At 39.3% G+C, this 25,000-nt stretch overlaps 1 protein-coding gene across 4 annotated transcripts in view; it reads left to right on the plus strand.

Moving 5' to 3' along the window:
* Positions 1–5,193: 5,193 nt before the first annotated feature.
* Positions 5,194–25,000, plus strand: part of il1rapl1a (interleukin 1 receptor accessory protein-like 1a) — a 244,691-nt gene continuing 224,884 nt past the window's right edge. For 2 of the 4 annotated variants that reach the window (XM_056389347.1, XM_056389351.1), the window contains exon 1: positions 5,196–5,581. In XM_056389347.1, the coding sequence (XP_056245322.1) occupies positions 5,528–5,581 (54 nt within the window). In that variant the 5' untranslated portion in view covers positions 5,196–5,527. Of the gene's footprint in view, positions 5,582–25,000 lie in introns of all 4 variants that reach the window. The other 2 variants (XM_056389348.1, XM_056389349.1) reach the window with 2 other exon arrangements.

The following is a 25,000-nucleotide window of genomic DNA, read 5'->3' on the forward strand; positions in this document are numbered from 1 at the left end:
TGCTCATTTCTGGTCACACGCACTTCTCTTTATTTTGAACAGCTTTGGTTCCATTTCTTTTTAAATCACTATTGACTGGTAGAACATCCTCATGCCCCTTAAAAATAAACTAAAATGCACTTTAAAGATACACATTCACACTTATATGACTCACTGCATATTTATTATTGTGTTAAATATACACTCACAAAATACATAAATATTTCAAACATATGAAAATAGTTCACATTTGCCTTGAATATTTGATACACTATGTTTTTTCCAATTACAGACAATCCCAAAACAATGAGCTTCACTTGAGCAATTACATTACATCTATCTCTAACAAAATCAGTGTTAACTACAGTTGAGATAAATACCAATTATTTATCAACAATATGGACACAAAAGATTACATTTTAATGACTGCTTTATCATGTTAAAGATGTCAGAATCTGGTCATACTTCATTAACATGCATTAATGTCAAGGAACTTTCTTAACCAGACATTTAAATAATAACATCAACAGCAGAGTCTTTCAGAGTTTCAAAATGCTTTCCAGTGTCATTTTTGTGAAGATCAGTACAATTACTGTTACATAAGCCCTATAGCAACAGGAATTCCACAGTGATGACTGAGCTGTTGCAATAAAATGCAACAAAAATTCACATTTATCCATGGAGGATTTGGCCAAGTAGATACTTTCTCTATTCCACAATATGAAATAAATCATTTTAATGCTTCGGTTCATAATCAAGTAGTTACAGCCCAGAGTTCAACAAGAATTGTTGTTCTGATGTCTCTAATTACCAGGGTATCCTTTTCCCTGATTGGTTGGAACGGAAAACTATGCTTCATTTTTGCATGAAGATAACTGCAGACTTGTCTGAGTTACTGAAGAGCTCTCAGCAGTTCATGAATTACACATTTTTCACAGTTTCACTTGTAGTGGAACAAATTTGCAAGCTGTCATGAATCCCAGACACAGGTGCCAGAGTAGCCTATGCAGAATGAACATTATGGGGCTCCTATATGTCATAAGTAATGAGTCTTGCCTCCAGATCCAAAAATACTTGTACTTGTTGTACCAGCTCACGAACAATCAAATGTACAGATGTACAAATAATATTGATGCTGAAGTATCCCTGATTCTCACCTCTTGATTGATAGACATTGGACTTTTTGATATCCTGAGGGTCTAAATGTTCATTGCAATAAATGACATTCTGTTATCACCTTATTTTTCAGCTATTTTTCCTAATTTAATAATTTGATGAGAAATTCTTATGGTAACATGATCAGCACTTGTACGCACTGAAGCTTGAATATACTATTGTTGGATGCTAGAGTGAAGAAAGTCCATCATAGTTTATTGATGCTTATGAAAACTGTACCTATGACACAAGATTTTTGCTGCATTTGAAATTTTCTGATAGAAAGAAAGAAAAAGGGATAAGCACAATTATAACTACACTATTATACCCAAAAGTCAATAGGTTAACTTTATTATTACCTTTGAAAATACCTGACAGCCATCTTGCACTTTCAGTTCTTTCTGGCTCTTATTCTTCTTTAGAAAAATTAAATGAAGAGCTGATCGCAGAGAGGCAGAGGTGGTGCCATTTAATAGTCCACTACCTTTATGAAAATCGCATTTAATCATCCTCAGCGGTTATAAAAGTCAAATGATTATTGGAAGTGGTAATTGGCTTTCAACGTCAATGTGAAAGGACCAGCAGTTTGCATCATGTTCACCAGAGTTGAACAATGCCGCCTCATCTGCTGACAGACAGTATCCTAACTGCTCATAGCCTTTTCTCTGTGTTGTATTAATTCTTCAGTGGAAGTTTGACCCCACAGAAGAGGTCGCACTGTGCCCTTTCCTACATGGGCACCGACTCCAAGCCTGTCCATCAAAACAGAAAGTCCAACAGGAAAATAAAAAGCCCCTCGGGAAATATGCCAAATCTCAAAGTTGGCCCCTATATGAGATTTTGCACTTTCTCCTAGAAGCAGCACATATGTTCCTTGGGGCAGGATGAACAGCTCTGCCTGGGAGAACAGGGAGAGGAGGAGGAGGGAACGATGAGAGTCTCCATCTGTCTGTGGATCTGGGGGGCTCAAAGACCGTTACATCTCCCCCTAAAAGAGAGGGATATCTTGGGCGGATATCATTGAACACAGACTGTCTCACTTTCCTGGCTTTGTGCTCCATGGCTGCCATGTTACAGCATATTAGATGTGTTTGCCAACCATGGGATGGACAACAAAACTGCATATGGCCACAGAAAATGCATATGGCTTAAATGTCTGTGTGCCTTTTAGTGTTGCACAGCTTTCATCACCTTTGGCCTCAACATGGCAGTTTCAGTCAGAAGATATTTTAACTATTCACAATGCATTTTCCTGTTTTCCTGTACCTCTTTTTATTATTGCATTCCTTTCAGAAAAAATGTAATACAGAAGCATGTGTGTGTTAATGTGTGTTTGAATTTGCACGTGTGACCCTTGGGGACTGGCCATCTCCCTGGCAGACAGCGGCCATCTGGCTGAGGGGTTTAGAGACAGACACTGTCTGTTGAGCACTACAACCCTTATCTTCATGCCATGTCTCAGGTGCCCCTGCCACTCTCTCAGGTCCCCTTTCACACCTGAGATGGATGAGAGACGACAGACAGGGATGTTTGGCATGGATGGGACTGAAGAAGGAGGGAAAGTAGGGGAGTCGAAAAAAAATCACTGTTGTCAGTCGGCCAAACCAAGCAGACACATATCATCATTCTCTTGGGCAAGGATCCAAATCAATATCTTGTTACTGACAATGGTAGTAGGTTTGATGTATGCTTTTGTTCTGTCCTCAGGTTGATCACACATCACCAGTCCTGAGGCGTGAGCGTCCACAGAAACATTAGTTGTGATGGTGCGAAGTGTGTTGGTTCACTGACGGTGGCTCATCACACATTTCAATGTCTGACTCAGTTTTGTTCCTGATAGATGAAAAGGTCTTTTAACTATGAATCAAGACATGCAACAATTTCCTCTTTGTGGTCAGAACAGGGTATGTGCCTGGAGTGCACATACTGTACAAAAAGAAAGATAATGCAGCAAGGTGTGAAGGCGAGAGACAACAGGTGCTGCATTAAAAGAATGTAATCAGATAAGTGTGAGACATACCAAGGGTAGAAGGGCATATAATAACAAGGAGAAAGTGTGGAAGCAAGTGCCCATACAGACGTGGCCAAAAGTGCTGGCACCCTTACACTTCATTGAAACAATGTGCTGTCCTTCCTTTTGTGTCATACATACCTGTGCATCTTTGGTTTGCCACAGAATAAAACAAAGAAGATATGAAAAAAAAGTTGAATTCTTGCTTATTCTACAAAGATCTTCTAAAGTTGCCTGGACAAAATTATTGGTACCCCTCAGAAGTGGTGTTAAACTGGGAAGTGCAGTGATATTTCAAGCAGACTATTGTATTAAATTTGTATCACAGGTGTCCTCAATCTTATAATCATTCATTCAGTCTAAATGGAGAAAGCCCCCATCATGCTGTTTGGTGTTGTGTGAGAAAGAAGAGCGTTGTCAGAGAAGAAAAGGAAGAATATAATTGCAGAGACAATCTCCAGGCAGCTTTCTGGTTCGGTGAACACAGCTGCTAATATTATTAATAAGTTTAAAGTCCATGGGAGCGTAGCCAACCTCTGTGGACGTGGCCTCAAGAGGAAAATTGACCCCAGATTGAATGAAAGGATAGTTCAAATGGTGGAAAAAGAACCAAGGAAAACTTCATAACAGATACAAGAGTGTGGTTGCACCATACGTAATTTTCTGAATGAAAGCAGGCTCCATGGAAGAAGACCCAGAAACATAACAGGAGAAACAAAAAAAAAAGCTTGACTGGAGTTTGCTAAAATGCACGTTGACAAGCATTCTGGGAGAATGTGCTTTGGCCAGATGAAACAAAACTAGAGCTTTTTGGTCACATCAGCTCTCTCAAAGAAAAGAACACCATTTCCACTGTGAAACATGGAGGGGACTCAGTTATGTTATGCGGTTACTTTGCTGCGTCTGGCACACGGTGTCTTGAATCTGTGCAGGGCACAATTAAATCTGAAAATAATCAGAGCATTCTGGAGCGAAACATAGTGCCCAGTGTCACAGAGCTCTGTCTCAGCTGCAGGTCATAGTTCCTCCAACAGGATAATGACCCAAAACATCCATCGAGAAGCAGCCAAGAATGGATGAAAAGAAAACATTGGACCATTTTGAAGTGGCCTGCTATGAGTCCTGATCTTAATCCAATTGTACATCTATGGGGAAGTGTTGTAGTTGAGAAGTGTAGAGGTCTAATTAAGAACTACAAAAGGCTCTTAATTGCAGTGATTGCCTCAAAAGAGTGTGTTACAAAATATTAAGGGTCCCAAATGTTTCGAAAATCAAAATCAATGTGTCTGTTCTATTAAATATAGAATAAAAAATATTGGATTCCAATTACTTTCGACTTATTTCAGAGAAAATTGTGTTTTGTTTTGTTTGTTTGTTTTTTTTATTAAAGTGGAACAGTACCAGCAATTTTGGCCACTTCTGTAAAAGCAATAAAAACAAGGTTGACATAATTAAAGTAATTTCTGGCTAAAATAAATGTTTTTTTTTTAATGGCCTGAAGCCTGTGAGCAAATTTTGGCAGACAACGAAAATTTTACTTTTATACACGTAACATACACTACAGGATACCTGTTTATTCAGTGCACCCTCTGTAATATGATCGACTGGGTTTAAGTTGCCAGTCTTTTGCTGTGCTGCGCAGCTTGATGCTAGCTGTGCAACAAAGTGCACTTGGTGCCTCCACTACGGGTCATACAAGCAAGCAAGTGTACATAAGGCCGATCGTGCTGGTGCGTGGTGGCCTCCGACCTCTAGAGGGCCTTCTCCTGGCCTTTAAAAAAAAAAAAAAGTTTTATTTTTTTATTTATTTTTAAATCAAAACAAATAAATTAATTGTGTGGCTTTGCTGAAATACGAACCAACGAATGCAGAGTTACTTAATTTGCAAATAAGGTAAACTTTATGATTGGTTTGCTGTTTCTGTATCGTGATGATGACGACAGGTCAGGTCAGATCAGGTGACCCCGATGGTAACCATGGGAGATTTGCTGCAAAGCCGGCGGTCGCGTGCAAAAGACGCTTCTCAAAACAGCATGGAAAACAAACGTAGGAAAGGTGGCGCAGCAACGAGAGAGACGAAACAAAGAAAAGAATATCAGAGAAATTGAAATTCAGAAAAACATACCATTTATCTCGACTTTTTCTTTTTTCCAAAAGTAAACTTGCTAGCATTAGCAAAGAGCCTGAAGAGGACGATGCTAACGCCAGAGAGCGGGAGGACAGTAATGCAGCAGCCACCATTAGTTCACCTGATCGTCACCATGAAACAGACGGAGAGCCACAGTCCTGTGACAGACCCCTCTTCAACTACCCCACCTTCATCTCTACCTGAGCCCGACACCGACGCTCCAAGAGCCGAGCCTGTCTGAGTCCTGGACTTTCATGATGTGGGGGAGTTTTGGAGGAGAAAGGCCAGAGAGAAGACCATTGCATGAGGTAGGCTTTCTCTCATATTATTATTACTCACACATTATGGACTATCCTTATTTAAGGTCTATATATATTTTTTTTAATCTCCAATATGTTGTGTTTATACAATGAGAAGTAGTTGACATTGGTTGTTTGAGGAAACCATTTAGCTGTTTCATAGTGTCTCTATGCCAGGATGTGTGATGTGGAAATCCTGTATGATACAGCTTGTATTATGTTATGTGTTATAGATCTGCTGACACAGAGCAGTATGAATCCATTACTGTGGATTTGTGTGAGAGAGATTGATGGAAGAGTCTGAATCATAAAACTGTGTTGGTGGAGTTTGGCAATATGTGCTTGTGTATGCCATTCTGCTACACACTGTGGGCTAATGCGCTGATATTGTTGCTGCTAGCCCAAGAAAGTATTGTTGCAATCATTGGGCATAAATCCTGTATGATAGATTATATCTACAGGTGTTGATATCGTCCTTCAGGTTGTGATCATAGGCTGTAACCTGTCACTGTAAATCATGTGTAAGCTACAGGTGTTCCCAACAGCTAGTAGCCTCTCTTTAGATCCTATAATTCTAAGTCTGGATTGTGCGCGCGTGCGCGTGTGTGTGTGTGTGTGTGTGTGTGTGTGTGTGCATTTTTATTCCACGCCTGACTGTTTACATGGGTTGTGATTTAATACAGTCTGGGCTTAACATGTGCAAAAGTGATAAATACATCTGTATTTGTCTTCCTTAATGGCCCCTTTATCTATTGCAAGTGTTTGATTAGCTCCCTGATGCAGAATGCATGACCATTGCAGTCATTGCAGTCAGCTACTCCCGGTTTGGATTCCTTTGGTGTCAGTTGCTTAGGAAGTTTACTCTGTAAACTGAATTATCCACAGAAGTCTCCTCTTCTCCAAAACAAATGGACCAGGTAATCAAAACGGGTAGAAACACTAAATAAACCTGTTTGACATCAAAAATCATCACAAAAACGGGCTGCGAGCTGAGTTGCTAATGTTTGCAACAGCTTCTTTCTCTGATAACTTGTCATCCAGACATTCAGGAGGTTTTCAGTGGGAGTTGAATTATCATCACAGGTCTCCTCCACTCCAAATACACAATACATGGAAGTATCATAAACTCTTGTTTATCATTGAACTGGTGTTCAATAATATTCAAAAAGTCAGAGGAAAAATCTCTTTATCTTTTTGTTGAGGGAACCAGGGAGATACTAACTTGCCAACCTGGCCAGAAAAGTGTTTCGACATTCTGATGTCACAGTGAAGTTGACCTTTTGGGTATAAAATGTCTGGACTTTATCATTTATCCTATTAGACATTTGTGTGAAATTTTGTTATAATTAGCTTATGGGTTCTTGAGTTATAGCCAAAAACCAAAGCCAAAGTGACCATGACCTTTGACCAGCAAAATCGAATCAGTTCATCCTTGAGTCCAAGTGAATGTTTGTTCCAAATTTAAGAAATCCCCTCAAGGCATTCCTGAGATACTATGTTTACAACCCAAACTCATTGCTGACGCTGAGCCATAAAAACACATCTAACTTACTGCAGTCCTGTTGCAAATTCATGGCCAAACATATTACCTAGTGTGCTGACATCCTCGCTGTCTCCTCAGATATTCCTCTCTCCATCTCCTCCAGAATCTTGAACTTAAAAATAGACTTCTACATGGTTTAATTAATGTTATTCTGTTCTATAGGCAATGAATCCTTATGCTCAGGTCATGCAAGATGTCAACAGCTGACATTTTTCTCACATACCTTACATAAACTTTTTTTACACAGACACACACACAACCACTCACACACTCTCTCGATTTTGCACTCGTTTTTCTCTCTCTCAACTTCTCTTTCTGTCTCGGGTGGTGTGAGGGATCAGATATTGCCTGAGGGTCCACCCACACATTATCCCCCGGCGATCAGTAAGGTAGTAATAGAAATCTTGCTGTCTGTGCATGAATGTGAATGTGCCTATGTGTAAGTCTGTCCGTGTGACCCTTTGGCTCAGACAGGATGAAAATAACAGTGCTAGACACTGTATACACTGTATACAGCACTCAGCTCAGAACAGATAAGCTCTGCACACTATGTTCTGTCTCTCCCATTTCCTAAATGATTTTATGCTGAAAAGTTAATAGAATAATAATTGAGTTAGGCTTACATTTTAAACACACAGTGAGAGTGAAAGGAGGGATGAGATGAAGGACAGACAGAAGGTATTAGAGTGGATACTTGATGACTCAGGAAATAATAGGGATGTCATCTCCTTCCTCTCGAATCACACATTTCATCTGAGCTGCGACTTGGACGTGATCCCCCAGCCCTGACTGTGACAGAACTCATAAACCTCAGGCATCTTTGTACTTTCAATTTGGACAACGTTGCTTGGAATAAGACACTGTGCAGCTGTAGTGTCAGGCGGTGAGAGCTGAGAGCATGAGCATCAAGAGCACCCTGTTATTAATAACTCATATGCACAAGTATGTCGTTATTGAGCTGTGCTACTTACAAACAGTGAATGATACTTGCTTTAAACAGATGAGAGGAGGCAAACAATGATTGTAGCCCATTCCATTGAACCTTATAACTGAATGACCCTGAGTAAGGCTTCAATATGTCAGTAAGTCCTCTCAAATAGGGCATTACTTTGTGTGTTGAGGGATTGCATTAATAAATGACTGAGATTTCCATCTAATGAATACACATGCATTGTTGATAGAGTATAGTGAGGTATTTGCTCAGGCAGCATTGACTGATTAGTTTATTCAATCTTTGTGTATTGTATACACACACACACACACACACACACACACAATTGTAGGTGTCAGTGTCATGCTGAAGTAAATATTCTATTCCAGTGTGTTCTCCATCTACAGTATGGATCACCTATAACATTTTGTGTGGGTGGAGAACAAGCACCCACACTCTGCTGCTCAACTCAACTGGAGTCTATGGAAACTGAATCCTCATATTGTAAATATAACCCAAGAATCTAAGATTAAACCAAACCTACAGCTTTTTCATTGTGTTTTTCATACACTAGGGCTTTTTCAGCCATTAAATTGGTGCCCTTTGAATACCAGGCGTGATTGTTTGAATTTTGTTTAGACAACATGTAACTCTGCCGCCTAGAAATGAATGTTACAAAATTATTTTGCTAGTTATGTCTTATGGAAAAACTCAAGATGTTGATTGATTAGATTGAAGTGATGTTCACCTTGGCATGTCAGTCAGAACACACAGGATGCACTTAATTCTTCCTTACTGACTGCTCTCCCTTAGCACAGTATTTACCATTTAAGCTAGCAAGTGTAGAGTTGAAGCATGTGTGTTGTACAACAAGAACAAAATATAATAAGAATGAAGTAACCAAACATACAGACAGCTTAAATGGCTCATAACAGAATTAAATTATCTCACAGTACTATAGTATATATCAAAATGCCCACCCCTGTGCAATATCACTAAAATGTTAAAACATATAAAATTGTGCCATCTTGCAATAATGTATTATTTATAAGTTGAAGTTTAGGGTATGTGATTTATAATTAAAAACACACAGACTAGGTAGATGAAATTGAAAATGTGGGCCCCAAAGTACAGCCTTGATGCAACAAAAGTCAGTTAACCTGTGATTTCCAATGGAGGCTAATTGTATGAACAAGGTTATAAAATACCTGTGCACACCAGAGCTTCCTCACCTTGGGCCTGGGTTGTTTCTAATATGACATGACTCCTCATGGTAAGGAAATGCCCGAACAAGTAAGAAACCAGATTGTAAGACTTCATAAAGATGGGACGGGGTAAAAGAGCATCAGCAGGCTACTGAACATAAACACAGCTGCAGCAGTGGTTAGGAGGTACAGGAGCAGATATGCTACTAATAACAGAAGGCGCAGTGGCTGTCCTAGAAAAAAGATGCCACGCAACCTTGCACTGAAAAACAGACGGGTAAGTGCCCCTGGCTTGGCACAATGATTATCTGTTGAAGTTGATGTTTCAGTAACTGATCAGACAGTGCGAAGGACAATGCATGACGTCAACCTCTACAGACGGCGTCCAAGAAAGAAACCATTACTCACAAAACTGCAAGATTAAACTTTGGCAAAGAACATGAAAAGAAGCCTGATGGAAGTTGGCAGCACATTGTTTAGTCAGATGAAACCAAAATAAATTTGTTTGGATCAGATGGGGTTTTCTGTCATGACAATGATCCCAACATACTGCAAAAATCCGTTTTTAAAGAAGGAAAAACTCTAAACAATAACATGGCCAACTATGTCCACTGACTTGAATCCAATAGAAAACCTTTGGAGGATTGTAAAGCAGAGGGTAGAGGAATGACAGAACATCTCTCCACAGATTAGTGTAAGACTGGCGTCATCCATGCTCAGGAGGATCAACTCTGCCATGAAAAATAAAGCCCGACATACAAAATATAAAAAAAAAATTAAAAGAATGGAATCTCACTAATGAGGTCTGTGCTGCATTTTGTTGCAGTTTGACCTTTCATTACAGTTTAATTAGTCAAACATTTCTCTTTTTCAAATTAATTGGTTTCATTCTTCTTGGGCTTTGGCTGAAAAAAAATAAAATTCAATTAAATGCAGAGGATTTGTAATTCCTTAACATTTTTGTTGTATTGACCAGGGCTGTACTCAGTTTTTTTTGTATACTGTATATTACTATTATTTTACTAATTTACAAACTTTTATAAGATTTATGAACATTATCCAGAACAAACAGTAAATTATAGCAAGCCAGTTTCAAAATTCACACAAAGGAAGTTATACTGCTTCTTTAATCTGCAATGACTTCCATCCCATTGACATAACCATAAAAAATGTTAATCAGGCTTCAGTAGAACACTTTGAGAGTTGGCAGGTATCACCATTAAAATTTTTTCCTTGTTATGGTGATAAAAATTGTAATTGCATTACTTTTCTCTCGACATGTATTTTCTGGTGGAAATGAATATTATATGGGAGACGGTTGAAAATGGACTCTTATATACAGTACTCTGTCTTCAATGTACTGTGTGTAGAGCTGCAATGCAGTATAGACGCCCTCCCTCCTTATTCTATTGCAATTAATTATTAGTGGATCTGGGTCCTTTGGGCGAACAACACTATCAATACTGCATCTACTTGCTGCGATCAATGAACAAGTTATTTAGGGAATTGGCCAGCACCCTCCTCATACACTAACTCTTTCCTGCTCACACACACTAATGTTTAAGTTTCCCTTCATCACAGTCTCCTCACTTCTAAAACACATACACTGCCGCACCACTTGCTATTCTTACTCTTCATAGCTTATGGCCTGAGTAGTGTGTACAGATGCCCCCCCCCCCATCTCCATTGCAATGAGCAATCCATTAGCAAATGCCAATAAGCCCTCTGTAGCGTGACAGCATGTTCTCAAACAAATTAGAGCCCTAAAGACAACAGGAATATTATTATTTTCAATTCTCCATCATGTGTTCATTAATCTTCATTTAGACTTGATGAGTGTGGCAATCAAATGAAATTATATCCCTGTTTTGGCCTCTTGTGGATACCCCCTCACATGCACTCCTATCTAACGCATTCCCGCAAGCTATTGGTATGCAACAAAATTTCCAAACGACTTTAGATTAATTTTGTCTGATTAGCAGCTAAATATATCACCAACCTCTTTCAAAGTCATTAACAGCGACAACAGCGGCAGCAGAAGCAAACACATCACTGAGCAAATGCACTATCATGCACAAGCAGAATCAAGACCTTTTAAATATTGAAAGATAAACATCATACAGCAGCCTTTGTTTGATTATGCAAACATGCCAAATCTGTCGTGCTCGCGCTGAGATCTGAGATTGTGCCTGGTAATTAGAAGGTGTGTGCTCAGGGCCTGGCTCCATTGCTTTAAATCACTGTAATTGCCCCTGATATCCTCTTAAAACATCGCTATTCATTCCCCCATAATTACCGGCACATCTGCGGGAGCACACGTGCATCGGTGCTCTCTGACATCACTGCACACTGTGGCTGGCCAGTGCCCTAATGTCTGTTGGTGTCCTGCCTGATGGAGTGAAGAAAGAGCAGAGCAGCATTATGTGTAACTATGTAAAGACAAAAGCATTATTATGATGTTATAACTTTGCTTTACAAAATGTCTTTCACTCTTTTCCAGCCTGCCTATGTCTTTCCATATTACTGATCAGCATTGGTAGTGCCTTTTCAAGACACCCAGCTAGGCATCCCACTGCTTTGTGTCTGCAGGCACATTTCAAAGCACCATTGTAATATATAAAATGTGACCAAACATGTAGAGAGGGTAATGGAAACACTTCTCTGCTTCAGTGTAGTCCTTGATGAGACACAGCAACATGCTAAATGTTAAAATAAGCTTGCTAATTCTTTGTTTTTCTGGTATTAAGTAATTAACTGATTGGAACGGGATGGTCGTGCTAAATGACAAGTTAAGGGATCGTAAAAGTGATTACAGTTCATCCTGATAGGGACATTGATATCTGAACCAGATTTCATGGCAATGATCTGATAGTCAGTCCTTCCATCCATCCATCAGCTATACTGCTTATCCTTTTGAGGGTCATGGGCGGGCTGGAGCCAATTCCAGCTGACACTGGGCAACCCTGGACAGATTGCTTATCACAGGCCCTAAATATAGAGACAAACAACCATTCACACTGACATTAACACCTATGGGCAATTTAGAGTCGCCAATTAACCTAACCTGCATGTCTTTGGACAATGGGGGTACCTGGAGGAAACCCACATGCACATGCAAACTCCATACAGAAAGGCCCCCACCAGCAGGTTCATACCAGAGCCTTCTAGCTGTGAGGTGACACTGCTAAACGCTGCACCACTGTGCCGCTCTTCATCATGTAATAGTTGTGTAGATATTTCAGTCTGGACCAAAGCTGTTGACAAACATACTGACATTGCCTTCCCTAGAGCTGTGCAGCAAGCATGGCTAAAAATGTCAAAAAATTAATCAATGGTAAAACCCTGAAAATACAATCTATATTTATGGTTTTTATATTATATAAACCAGAGGCAGACAGTAGTAAATGGGCTGTTACTTTAAATAACTGTAATCACCTTTGAGGTTGGCATGCTGCCATGATATTGATTTAAATAGTGAGAAAGTACAGAGCATTATGCAGGACAGCTGTCTTTTACAATGGTCTCACCTTGACACTTGGCTGGACATTTGCATCCATTCTGCTGAGTCATTGTTGACAAACTCGGGCACTTTACAGAGAGACAATCATGAGGAAACTTAGAGGTAGCCCATGTGGTCCTAGGGCAGCAGAAATCCCGTGTGACCCAATTCTTAGCTGTCCTAGATATAAACACTTGGCTTCCAGTAGATTACTGTCCTCCTCAGCTCATGATCAAAGACAGCTAGAAACAAACGACTGCAGTGTGAGAGATGGAGAGACACTGAGGGAGGAATGTCGAATGAGGAAGAGGATGTGTTAAGAAGCAAGGATTTAGAGAAAGAAAGACACGTAAGAGCAGGATGACTGAGACATACATGTGCAAGGGGAGATAACCTGACGTAGGCAGACCTTTATGTGTGATATATCAGGATATTTCAACTTGTGTCCTCCCTCCTAGTTTCTATTTCTATCTTGTTGACATCAATAGTTCTATACTCTGTCAGTAACTAAAGAAACTATAATCAGTATTTTTATAATAACAATGTATAAAATGAAATCAATGTGACAATGTGAAAGGGATTGCTTGCACTGATAAACTAGAGAGAATTGTCATGTTTCAGCTCATTGTTTAGGTGACCGACGTGCAATTTTATTGTTTTGGTTCATCACTCTCATAGCGTTGTTTTTGGCCTCAGCAGTCAGATGTTTTTGGCAAAATAGTGAAAACAAACCCACTGTACATCTCCTGCTAAGCACAAAATGGCAGACTGACACAGTGAGTGACAAGCCGGTGAACATAGTGGAGCATTTAGCAGCTATAGAGCCATATGTTTCCCTCAGGAGTTGATAGAGACCAAAAACAGAGCTAAAATGAGAGTTAATATTGATTTATATTCGCCAAGTGTCCAGAAACATGACTCCCAGTGATGATAATGTAGCTTCATAACTACTGGATTTGTTAATAAGCAACTGTCTGAAAACAGGTTCAACATATCAACTTAAAGGTGATGACAAAATGACTTACTGTTAAAGAACCAAATAATATATTATTTTTTGAAAATAAAACAAAATTCTATTTTCATAAAGATGTCACCTTTCATTGACAATTCATCACCTTCTTTAACCAAGATAATATTTTGTTAATCTTTATTCCGCTTCATTAACCTTCAAGCTACTATATGTGAAATGTTTTGGACTTGGTTCCCCCACCCCCCAGTGGTATTATTGAAAAACACACAGTGGCAAACACACCACACCTGCATGGATAGACCTGAAGATACTTGAGTGTGAATGTGCTGAAAGCAACACAGAGAACAAAATTGTGACTACGGTTATATTGGCATAGTTTGAAATTCTGTAATCTAAAAGCTCCATGTCTTGTGTATTTAATTTTTCACCTTTGTTGTACATGCAGAAGAAAATATAAATATTGTGTTGTCATTTAAAAAAATCAGCAATGCAAAAACACAGCTTTCATGAAGCATGCGGTTTGTTAGCATATAGTGGAATGGCGTCACAATGCCCAGTGCTAGCAGAATTAACAGTTAATGGTTGATCGACAATTAATTACAGTTAATTAGTTTTGTAATTTAGTGGATGAAAACGATTCAGCGTCAGATTTCTGGGTAAATGACTTCATTTGCAGCCTGCCTCATAGTGAGCCCTCTTGGTGGGGGAGGTTACTGGACAAAGACAATATAGGTATATTTTCTACTACATGCATGTAGTTCACAGCATGTTTCCCTGGACAGACACCACTCATTTGTACATATGGCCATGAACAGAGACTGGTGGAATTGGCGGAAGAAATACTCAGAATTTCGAAATAAGTAAGAGTTGCAATACCACAGTGTGAAAATACTTTGATACAAGTAAAAGTCCTGCATTAAAATCTTTACTTAAGTAAAAGTACATACAGCTTCAGAGAGTATTCAGACCTCCTCACCCTTTATACATTGTGTTGTAGATTCATTTCAAATGGGTAAAATTGCAATTTTTGTTGTCCATCAATCTACACTCAATAACCCATAATGAAAAAGTGCAAATATGTTTTTAGAAATTTTTGCAAATTTGTTAGAATCAAAACGGAAATCTCTCATTTACAAAAGTATTCAGACCCTTAATTCAGTACTTTGATAAAGGCTCTTTGGCAGCAATTACTGCTTTGAGACTTTTTAAGTCTCTACAAGCTTTGCACACCTAGATTTGAGCAGTTTATCCCAATCTTTGTGGCAGATCCTTTAAATCTTAAGGACAGTCTGAGACTTGTCCTGAAGCCACTCCATTGTTGTGTTGGCTGTATGTTTCAGGTCATTGTCGTGCTGAAAGGTGAAACAACACCCCAGTCGGAGGTCGTGTGGAATCTGGAGCAGGTTTTCCTCAAGGACCTCTCTGTATTTGGCTGCATTCATCCTTCCCTCAGTTACTAACCAGTCTCCCTGTACTTGCCGCTGAGAAGGCCCTCCCTTAGCATGACGCTGCCACAACCATGTTTCACTGTAGGGATGGTATTTGCCAGGTGATGAGCGGTGCCTGGTTCTGGTTCCGGGTGTTGCTCTGTCCAGATATTAAAATTTTTATCTCATCAGACCAAATAATCTTTTTCCTCATTCCATAATTTCTCACAGTAACTTCTGTCTAGCCAATCTACCATAAAGCCCCTATTGATGCACTGCTGCTGAGAAGGTCGTCCTTCTGGCAGTTTCTCCCATCTCTGCAGAAGACTTCTGAAGGTCTGTTATAGGGACCAATGGCTTCTTAGTCACCTCCCTGAACAACGCTCTTCAGTTTCTCAGTTTACCTGGACAGCCAACTCCATCCATTTCACACTTACTGAGGCCACTGTGCTCCTGGGAACACTCAAAGTTTTCGAAATGGTTTTATACCCTTGCCCTGATCTATGCTTCACTAAAATTTTATCATATAGGTCTACAGAGAGTTTTTTGGACTTCATGACTTGGTTTCTGTCCTGACTTGCAGTGTGAATTGTGGGAACTTATATTATACACAGGTGGGTGCTCCTATAACTGTTTCCAATCAATTCAATTTGCTACAGGTAGATTCCAATCAAATGGTGCTAGTAAGAGTGGGTGGCAGCAATAAGGTGAAAACTTTTTAAAGCAGCCTTTATCTAATCTTCTCTCATCAATACACCAAGGTTTCCCTTCAGCCATTCCATTCAGCTTTTGATCTGCTTAAATCTGTGGGTAGTACTTTGTATACTATAAAAATTAAACATCAACACCCCCTCCAATATCGGTACACAACATTGAGTCCTGGTTCTACACAGTATTTGACAGAAGACCTGGACAATAATGTAGTGGAGAGGCCTATTTCCCCATTTATTATATATTCACTCTCTGTCACAACCTGTGTGGCTGCAGGGTTAACCGGCGCCGACATGCAGTGGAGCATTCATGTCCTGTCCTTGTCTCTCTGTTTCCCAAGCTCCATCACTCAGGCTCATGCAGAGGCAATATTAATCATCATAACCTCCCTCCATGCACAAACTGCAGTAATGAAAATAAAACACACTCTGATGCGCATTCACCAAAGCTAAATCTATCAATAACTCTAGCTCATTTATTTAAGCGATAATCAGCACAGTGTCTTCTGGGCTTTGCAGTGAAAACTGAATCTTCTCTTTTGGTGTGCCTTTAGTTTACAGAGGAGGCTACTATACATTCAAACTGCAGTCCACTCTCTTTTACACCTGATTGTTAACTGGAAAGCTTCATCATGCAGTGATAGAAAATAACTGCATAATAAGTACATTTACTCCAGTATAGTTTGAAGGTACTTGTACTTAACTTAAGTATTTGATGGTGCTTTACAGTTATTTTATGAGTTAAATCTAGTAGAAGATCATGAAAAAATGAATTGGCAGATGTATTGATGAAGGATTATTTGTCAATTCCAACATCTCAGCTGTACAGATTGTTTTATGTCAGGGGTCAGCAATTAGTCTCAGTTGTGGGCCAGTGCCGGTGGAAATGTTCATTTTCCCTTTGTTTATTTCTTTTAATTCGTTAAAAAATAAAATTCATTCATAAAAGTGGATAATCTAGGATTGCGTCTGAGAGAAGATATCATTTTTTTACTGACAGAGCTACAGCTGCACTTGTTATAATTCCTTTGGCAAAAAATGACTCATATGAGGATGTATTTTCTGTGTTGCACTATGAGTCGGCTGCTGGGAATTACATGAGTTTTGTATTTACTTTTTTTGTCTGCAGTAGATTTGAGAAAAGGCATGTGAAAGTGTCAGGGGACCAAATATTTTTGCTGGCGAGCCAGATTTGGCCCATGGGCTGCTACTTGCCTACAACAGATTTACTGTATATGATCCCTTGTCTTATGTGATACAAAAATGAACATCTGTGGGTGTACACTTTCTAACATTTTATACAGAAAACAATGAATCATTTACACAAGAAAATGATTTGCAGCTTAATCAATAATGGAAATATTCAATATTAAAAATTATTCTTCGATGCAGTCATATACTACTTATACAGACTGAGATATTGCATATAAAACATATATGTTTATGAAATATGATGCATTTTTATAGATGACAATACACAATACTATATAAAGTAGCTAAATTAGCGCAGCCTCAGTTAGCTACTGTTTACATGGTAACATATTTGCAACAATAATCAAATAAGATAATATAAAATGTTATAATATAATATAACACTCTAAATGGCTTCTACTCCATAATGAGCATTTTTGTGTGTACGTGCATTAAGTAAGATTTTGAATACAGGTCTTTTACTTGTAATGGAGTATTTTTACATTGTGGTATTACTACTTTTATGTATGTAAAGAATCTGAAAACCTCTAACACCGCTGTCATCATGTATCAAAGGTGCAGTCATACCTGCAGCAGGAGCATCTCCTATGGTGATAGCCTTTGTTCCCTCCCCCCTTCACTGTGGTTAAGGGTCAGAGGTCAGAATCAGCTTAAGAGAAACATCTTGGTTGCTGGGTGGCATTCAGGTAAACACATGAGGCCTGAATCTTAAATCACAAGGCCAGAAGTGATGCAACATTCTCAACAGTACATTTTAAAGATGCAACATAATGGGATAACATGGCTTTAGAAGTCTATCTCTCAGCTCAAAGGCTGAATTTCCCACGCCAATTTCCAAGTTTTTTCCAAAGGTGATTTAACAGTTCTTTTGCACAAAGGAACATTCCTATAGTGCGTCTGCCACAGAAGAACAGAACAAATCAGATTGTGCGAGTTCCCTGATGAAACAGAGGAGTATTTCTGCTTGGTGTCATCATACTCATTATGAGACACCCATTTATAGATCTGAGAAGGTGCTCTCACATCCTTAGAATAGCCATGAGGTCAAATTGAGAAGAGCTTTACTTTAAACAGACTGAAGTGTGCCAGGCACAAGTCTGAAATATGTAGCACTTTAAACAGTATGTTGTATCTTCCTTGTAATGCACTGACATTTGTGCCTTGAATGACAAATCCCTTTAATTTACCATCCTACTATACACTGACTGTGTTACTCACTTGCTCAAAGTATTTGGAAGGTGCTTTGCTTTATACCTCCCAGGGCTGCTATGAAAACCAGCTTTGTACTGTACTAGACAAACAATAAGGTATAATATTGCACAGCTGAAAAATTAAACAATTAATCCACTGGTTGATATTTAGGAACTTAATCAGCAACGGCTTTAAGAATCGATTAAATATTTAAATCCTTTATCAATCAAAAATGTTAATTAATGTTTGGGAAACCTTCTAAAATACTGAAAATAATCTGTAGTTGTAACAGGTTATTAGGGATTCTCAGTAGTTCTCAGCGGATGCATATAATACATTTAGATTTATATGGTGAGATCACTTTTTTGTGGAACTGCTAACGACGCAGACATCTAAAAAAAAAATCTGGAAAAAAAAGGCTCCTCCGAAGACACTGCCTTTCTAAAGATATGATTAAAAGTATTAAACGTTGCATAATCTTTAAAATGCATTGTATTTTCTAAGCTTATCATATATTTCTTTAATATAAAGTCTCAGTGTGAAAAGTAATCACTGACTGTGTCTGTCAGATAAATGTAGTGGAATAAAAAGTACAGTATTTCCCTCTGAAATAATTTAGCACTGCCTTGTGTAAAGGATTGAACTATTTATATTGTATCTTATCACTCAGTGGGCCTGCACACAGCACAAAATGTAGGTGTTCAACTCTCACCAGCTGCATTAGTCTCCAGACCCGGTGCAGAGTTTCATGGGTGAGTTTAATTCAGATGAGTGATAAAATATTGATTGCTGCTTAGTGAATATATAAAACAACTGCTTTGTTGTAACCACAAAGAAAACTTAATAGTAAAGCCAAGCATGAAAAAAGATTGCCTGGTCAAACAAAGAGTTCCCTCCCCGTCCTGGAGTGTCTGGATATCTGCCATGAGAATAATAAGACACCACATTCAAGCACTGTCGAGCACCAGTCTAACAATACATGTTTGAAATAACTATCAGAGGGACCATTCACACAACCTTTGGTTAATCACCCAACTGCCTTCTTCTGTTCTGCGCGTCCTTTTCTCTCTTACCCCGTGCTCAATACACCTCCACATAGCCCAGGAATCTCATTCATCATTGTCGGTCCAGAGTGGATATTAGTAACCCCACCACACAGTGTGCAAGAGTGTATTATCTTCCCACCTCTTGTCTCCTTACTTCATCAGAGAGTTGCCCATATAATGGAATAATTTCCAGAAAGGCAGAGCAGCTGATTAGAGCTTTGTTGTTGGTCTGGCTGTGTTTGCTCGTGAGTTATTGTGTTGATTCACACTGACCTTTCTGCTGTTGTTTTTGTGGTCACTGAGATCTGTTGTGATGTACTGTGTGTGAGTATTATCTTGTTCAGTCATTAAAGTCAGGAACTAGCACACATACAGAATACTGTATAGTCGTACCAGTGGTGGAAAACTACTAAGTACATTTATAAGGGTTGGGCGATGTTATTCATAGTCAGATCATCCTATCATCCCCCAGAGAATAAAATTGGACTCTCTCTGTCACTCGGAGTGACCACCGCCATAGTAGGATGATATTTTATGTTAAAACTAAACAAAACTGTCATTACATACAAAGCATTAATTATTTACATTTAATAATTCTCACTTTTCATTCAGTCTAGTTTGGGTTCCTTGTAATGTTTCAGATGTCTCTTAGCGATTAGCAGTTCAACCAAAGAGACATTTCCTCTCTGAGCTTCTCAGATGGTTTTTACTGTTTGAATCCAGTTTTCCCAAAATATGCAAAAATAAGTGAAAGTAAAAGAATGAATCTAAGGTCATGTAGCAGAACTGTGTTTTTTATTCTTTCATCTCATATAATCATCTCATGATGATTAATATATGATCCTTTAGAAGTGGCCAACCTCTAGGTTGTGAACCACTAAATTAAACTAACTGTATGTAAAGTAGTTAAAACTTAGTCCCCTTCAGCTACATCAATATTAATAATCTAATAATGTCATATATAATAATTTGTCAGTCATAGGGGCCATTTGTCTGCAGATTGAGTGCTTTTACTTTTTATACTTTAAGTACATTTTGCTGATGATACTAATAGAGTAATAGAATATTTTTACTGTATTGGTACTTTTACTTAAGTAAAGGAGATGAGTACTTCTTCTGCCACTCGTACACTCTCCCCTGAGCAAATAAACAATTTCATTTTAAGGTTAAAAGAGGTAATAGATCCAGCTTTGGTATGCTTAAGGATGCATTAAAAATACGCCTTGTGCATGTACTCAAAGCAGGCTAAAAAGAGGAAAGTTCTGAGGTGTCTGTTCACTCTGTGAATATCATCCTGGTGACGGCTTATGGTAAAGAGCGCAGGTGTTAAAGGGCTTATTGAGCATATGGCAACTCTCAGAAGACTTCCTTTGAAATCCCTTCCCTCCGTTTTTCCCTTCAACCCACAGAAATCTCACCTAGTTTATATTCTCAATGCAGAACCACATGCGTCTCCCCGAGCCCTCTGTCTATGGGTGGCATTATAGACTCAGCAGGGTGATCAGTGGGGGTCAGAGCCAGCATTTAACCCTCTGCAGCCCCAGCAGCCTCTCTCCCTCCTGGACACCTGGTCTTTTTCACATGGGGAGGGAGCCGTTGACTCAGAGGTGAGACTGGTGATATGGTACAAATGTTGAGGTCTTTCTGAAAGAGAAGAGAGTGACAGATAGAAATCACATCATTGACTGACTGGAGAGCAGAGTGCCTGGAGAAGGTGTTTATCTAACACTATTAAGATCAGTGAGGGACACACAAGGAAGGATGCTGCTGTCTTTCCTTCCTCTCATACACCCCTCTATGTCCTCGGACGAGCACAGATCTTCTTTACATGTGGAACTTGAGATACTATTTTAGTTACAACAACAGGGATTTCTGCTTGGAGAGATGTAGAAAATGTTCATTGTTTGGTGAGAAATGCTTGTGCTTGCATCTTTGTTCATGTAAAATTCAAACTGATTGGGGGAAAAAAAATTGTAACTGTATGTATGAGGTCCCAATCCCTTGCCAGAAAGACAGACTGAGAGAAAACAGAAGTGGAGGAGCCAAGAGGGAGGGGTTCATAGAGAATTTGGGTCATAGATTGCCAAGAGGGATCGTATTATGTGTCTGTGTGCATGTGTCTCTGAATGTGTATGTTTACGAGGGTATTTTTCTGTATGTATGTGTGTACTGTCACGTGTGCCTATATCAGTTACACAACAGATTTCCTGATTAAAACCTATTACAGTTTTAATATTGTCTTTCATATGGAGAGCAGTTCTCACTGCAGGAAATGAAAGTAATTTAATGGGACAACAGAGTTACTGAAAAGCAATTTAAAATGATACATGTAAATGTATATAAAATATATATTTATTTTTAGACATGCTAGCAGGATGGCTGTGGGGATGGCATTGATTGGCACTGTTGGTTGATCGGTCAGTCCGACACTAGGGTCAAGACTTAAATATCCCAAATACTATTGATGGATTGCCATGAAATTTTGTACATTTGGACATTTGTGGTTTCCAGAAGATGAAGCCTAATGACTTCGATGAGCCTCAGACTTTTCTCTGGTTGACATTTGTGTTTTTAAGTGAAATGTCTCATGAATCACTGGATAAATTGCCACAGAATTTGGTGCTGTGACAGCCGCTGTCCCTGTCAGTGCTCCTCCTGCTGTCTCATGTTTTTCTCCTTCGCAGGTTGCCTGCAGGTAGAGATGAATAGCCAACTAACCTGATGTCTTTCACCTGGGCAGGCTAGGCCTAGATAATTTAAGCATGGCTCCTCATTCTGTCTCTTTCTCACACCATAATCATCCACCCTTTTGTTGGATACTTCACAGTCCATATTGCAACCACTACTGGCTAACAAACTACAGATTCATCGATTGTGTAGCTTTTTTTTAATCATAATTTCAAATGGAATATTACTTGAATTATTTTTAAGTTCAGTATGGTGTCCCTCTTTGTAGCCAGCTCACTGAGCTTGGGCTGTGTCACAACAGTCATGTCCCCCTCAGGATGAATTGTAGTAACATTGACGATCCCATAACCTTTAATATACCGCCACCATCTGCTCTAAATTTCAATGTGGTGAATACTTTGTTTTATGAATATTTACAAATACCTGCAAAACTAATCTTATTCCCATCAGCCTCAGCTATACTTTGAGTTTAGTGCTAATTTGCAAATGTTAGCACTTGCTATCATGCTAAATTGAGATCGTGAACATGGTAAACATTGTACAGCATAGTAACTTTTTAGCTTGGTAGTATGTTGATGTTAGCATTTACCTCAAAGCTCTGTTGTGCCAAAGTACAGCTTCATACAACTGCAGAAATCAAAATTATAAAGACCAATCGTCCACTGCTCTGTAATTTTTGGGTAATAAAATGTTGCTTTTCTTACTGTTTGCTTTCTTACAACGGATTTTTGTATATGCAATTAATTTTGGTGGAAAACTCTGATACTTTTACAGTGAGAATTAGCTTTTTCATCATCACCAGCCACTTTAAGACACACACACACACACACACACACACACACACACACACACACACACGCACATATCAGTATCCTCCACTGCAGGGTCACAGTATAGTGGGTCAGCCAAAAACCACCCTGTCTGGAGCACTGATCTGTAGCTGTTAAGGGCCTTGCACAAAGGCATGCTTTTGGCAGGGATGTTAGGCGCTATGGGTGAAATGCCAGCCTGTCTCTAAGCGCTGGCTTGCATCCAACGAACACTCTCCCATGAGGTCGAGGGTGATTGGACCACTGACCTCCAGAGTGATGATCAGCCTGTTTAACTGCATGGATAATGGGACATCATCTATTTGTGAATAATGTGAATATAGTTACTGTGCTGATAAAAACTCTCAAAAGTAGCTCAGCTCTGAAGCCTCTTGGCTGGGTTTATGTGTTTGATGAAGTGTTTAATGTTCAGCACCAGTGGAGTGCTCTTATTTTGTAGCTCTCGTAGGCAGCCATGGGTGCAGGGATAACCCAGTAACTCCGGCCTCTGTCTGTCATTCACTCCGGTGAGTTGCAGGATTCATTGTGAATCTCCTCTGTTTATTCAGCTCAGGGGTTGGAGGGCGGGGGGTAGATGGCCCACTACACTGGACTGTCATCACATGACCCCACAGTGACATAGCACAGGGAGATGCCCAGTGGACTCAGCATATCTGCACTCATCCCCTGTCAATCATATCAACTAGGAGGGAACGCGCGGTCAGAGGTGATGCTTAAATGTTTTCTCTTTGCCGCACTCTGTCAGGATGTCCTGAATGGTTGTAAATATTGTTTTGACATAAGAAAAGAACGTCCTCATGGTTTCGTACTCGAGCTGACTCAAGGACTCTGCATTCACTCACACTTTATCAGGGAAAGACAGATTCACCTCTGATTATAGCTTGTGAAAGACACGGCAGCGAAGCATACTCACCCTTGTATTCATGACTAATCAGATTTTTTTGAGAGATTTCTGAAAGATGAGCATCTGATCTGTCTTTGCAGTGAGTGAAAAGATGATGGCAAAGACCTTTTGGACAGAGTTTGTACATTGATGTACATTGATTGTTTAGTATCGTAAATATTAATAAGAAAGAAAAAGTAAGTATTTAGAATCTAGAAAAGAAATCCAAGCTGGAATTAAAGAAGAAAAAAGTCTGATTCACAAGCTGATGGATGGATGGATTCATCTGTGGATGAATCTGGTTTGAACTTTCTTCTTTCTGCCTATTGACTGTAATCTGTGGATTATTTGCATGTAATTGTTAAACTGTGTTAGCAATCGGAGGAAAGATTGACGACCAGTCTCCACACAGACCAATGTTATCCAGGAATTTCATAGACTGAGATTTGGTTAAGGACAGGCTGTGTTTCATTAGCACAGATTGAAGCTGTTGAGACTTTCTCAGTTGGCCTGGAAGCACAGTTTAATAGCCTGGAATCAAATTGTGGGATGGAAAATGGAGTAAAAACTCCAGTAGTAGAAAGAAAGTAGTCAGGAAGCAGTTTGAATTGAGGTTTAGTCACTGGATTTATTTTATTCTGCTCATATTTGTCTGTAAAAGGAACACATATTCAACTTGTGGGACCTTGGCACAAAGATGTACGGACACACAAGCCATTAAAAAGTCACATATGCATTATAACTATAGCGCATCTCTCACGTTCTCCTTTAATATTTTAATTTACATGATGCAGTGTATTTGTCACCTTCTCTGATTACTGTTTTAGCCTTGGGAGTCGCTGCTACGGCTTTGACTTTTCAGTGTTACGCACACAACTGTCATGGCTGCGCATCGACATCTGTGAGTGCTGCGATAGTTTAGGCTAATGTTTTAATTGGTTCCTAAGAACAGAGGGCAAACCAAATTGCTTTAGTGTCCCAGAGGCTTTCTCTCTTAATGAGATATTCTCCCCTCTCAGGATCAGAGGGGTCCTGACCCACGTGTCGTCACCAGGATATTATTGTAGCACATTCCCCTCTCTCTGATGAAGCGCACTGAGAGGTTAATGAAAGCAGAAGTCAAGGGGATGGCTGTTCACGCAAAGGAAAGTGCTACTTTCAGGCACAATCTACTGTAAAAGATATTTTACAGATATTCAGATGTTCATTCACCTTCAATCAGTCCAGTTCACCTGTGCCCACGTGCTACCTGCTACGGGGGCCTTGATTCTGCATACAAAATTAGATTTTAAA

Source organism: Seriola aureovittata, chromosome 11 (genome assembly GCF_021018895.1).
Source record: "Seriola aureovittata isolate HTS-2021-v1 ecotype China chromosome 11, ASM2101889v1, whole genome shotgun sequence".
NCBI classification, from domain to species: domain Eukaryota; kingdom Metazoa; phylum Chordata; class Actinopteri; order Carangiformes; family Carangidae; genus Seriola; species Seriola aureovittata.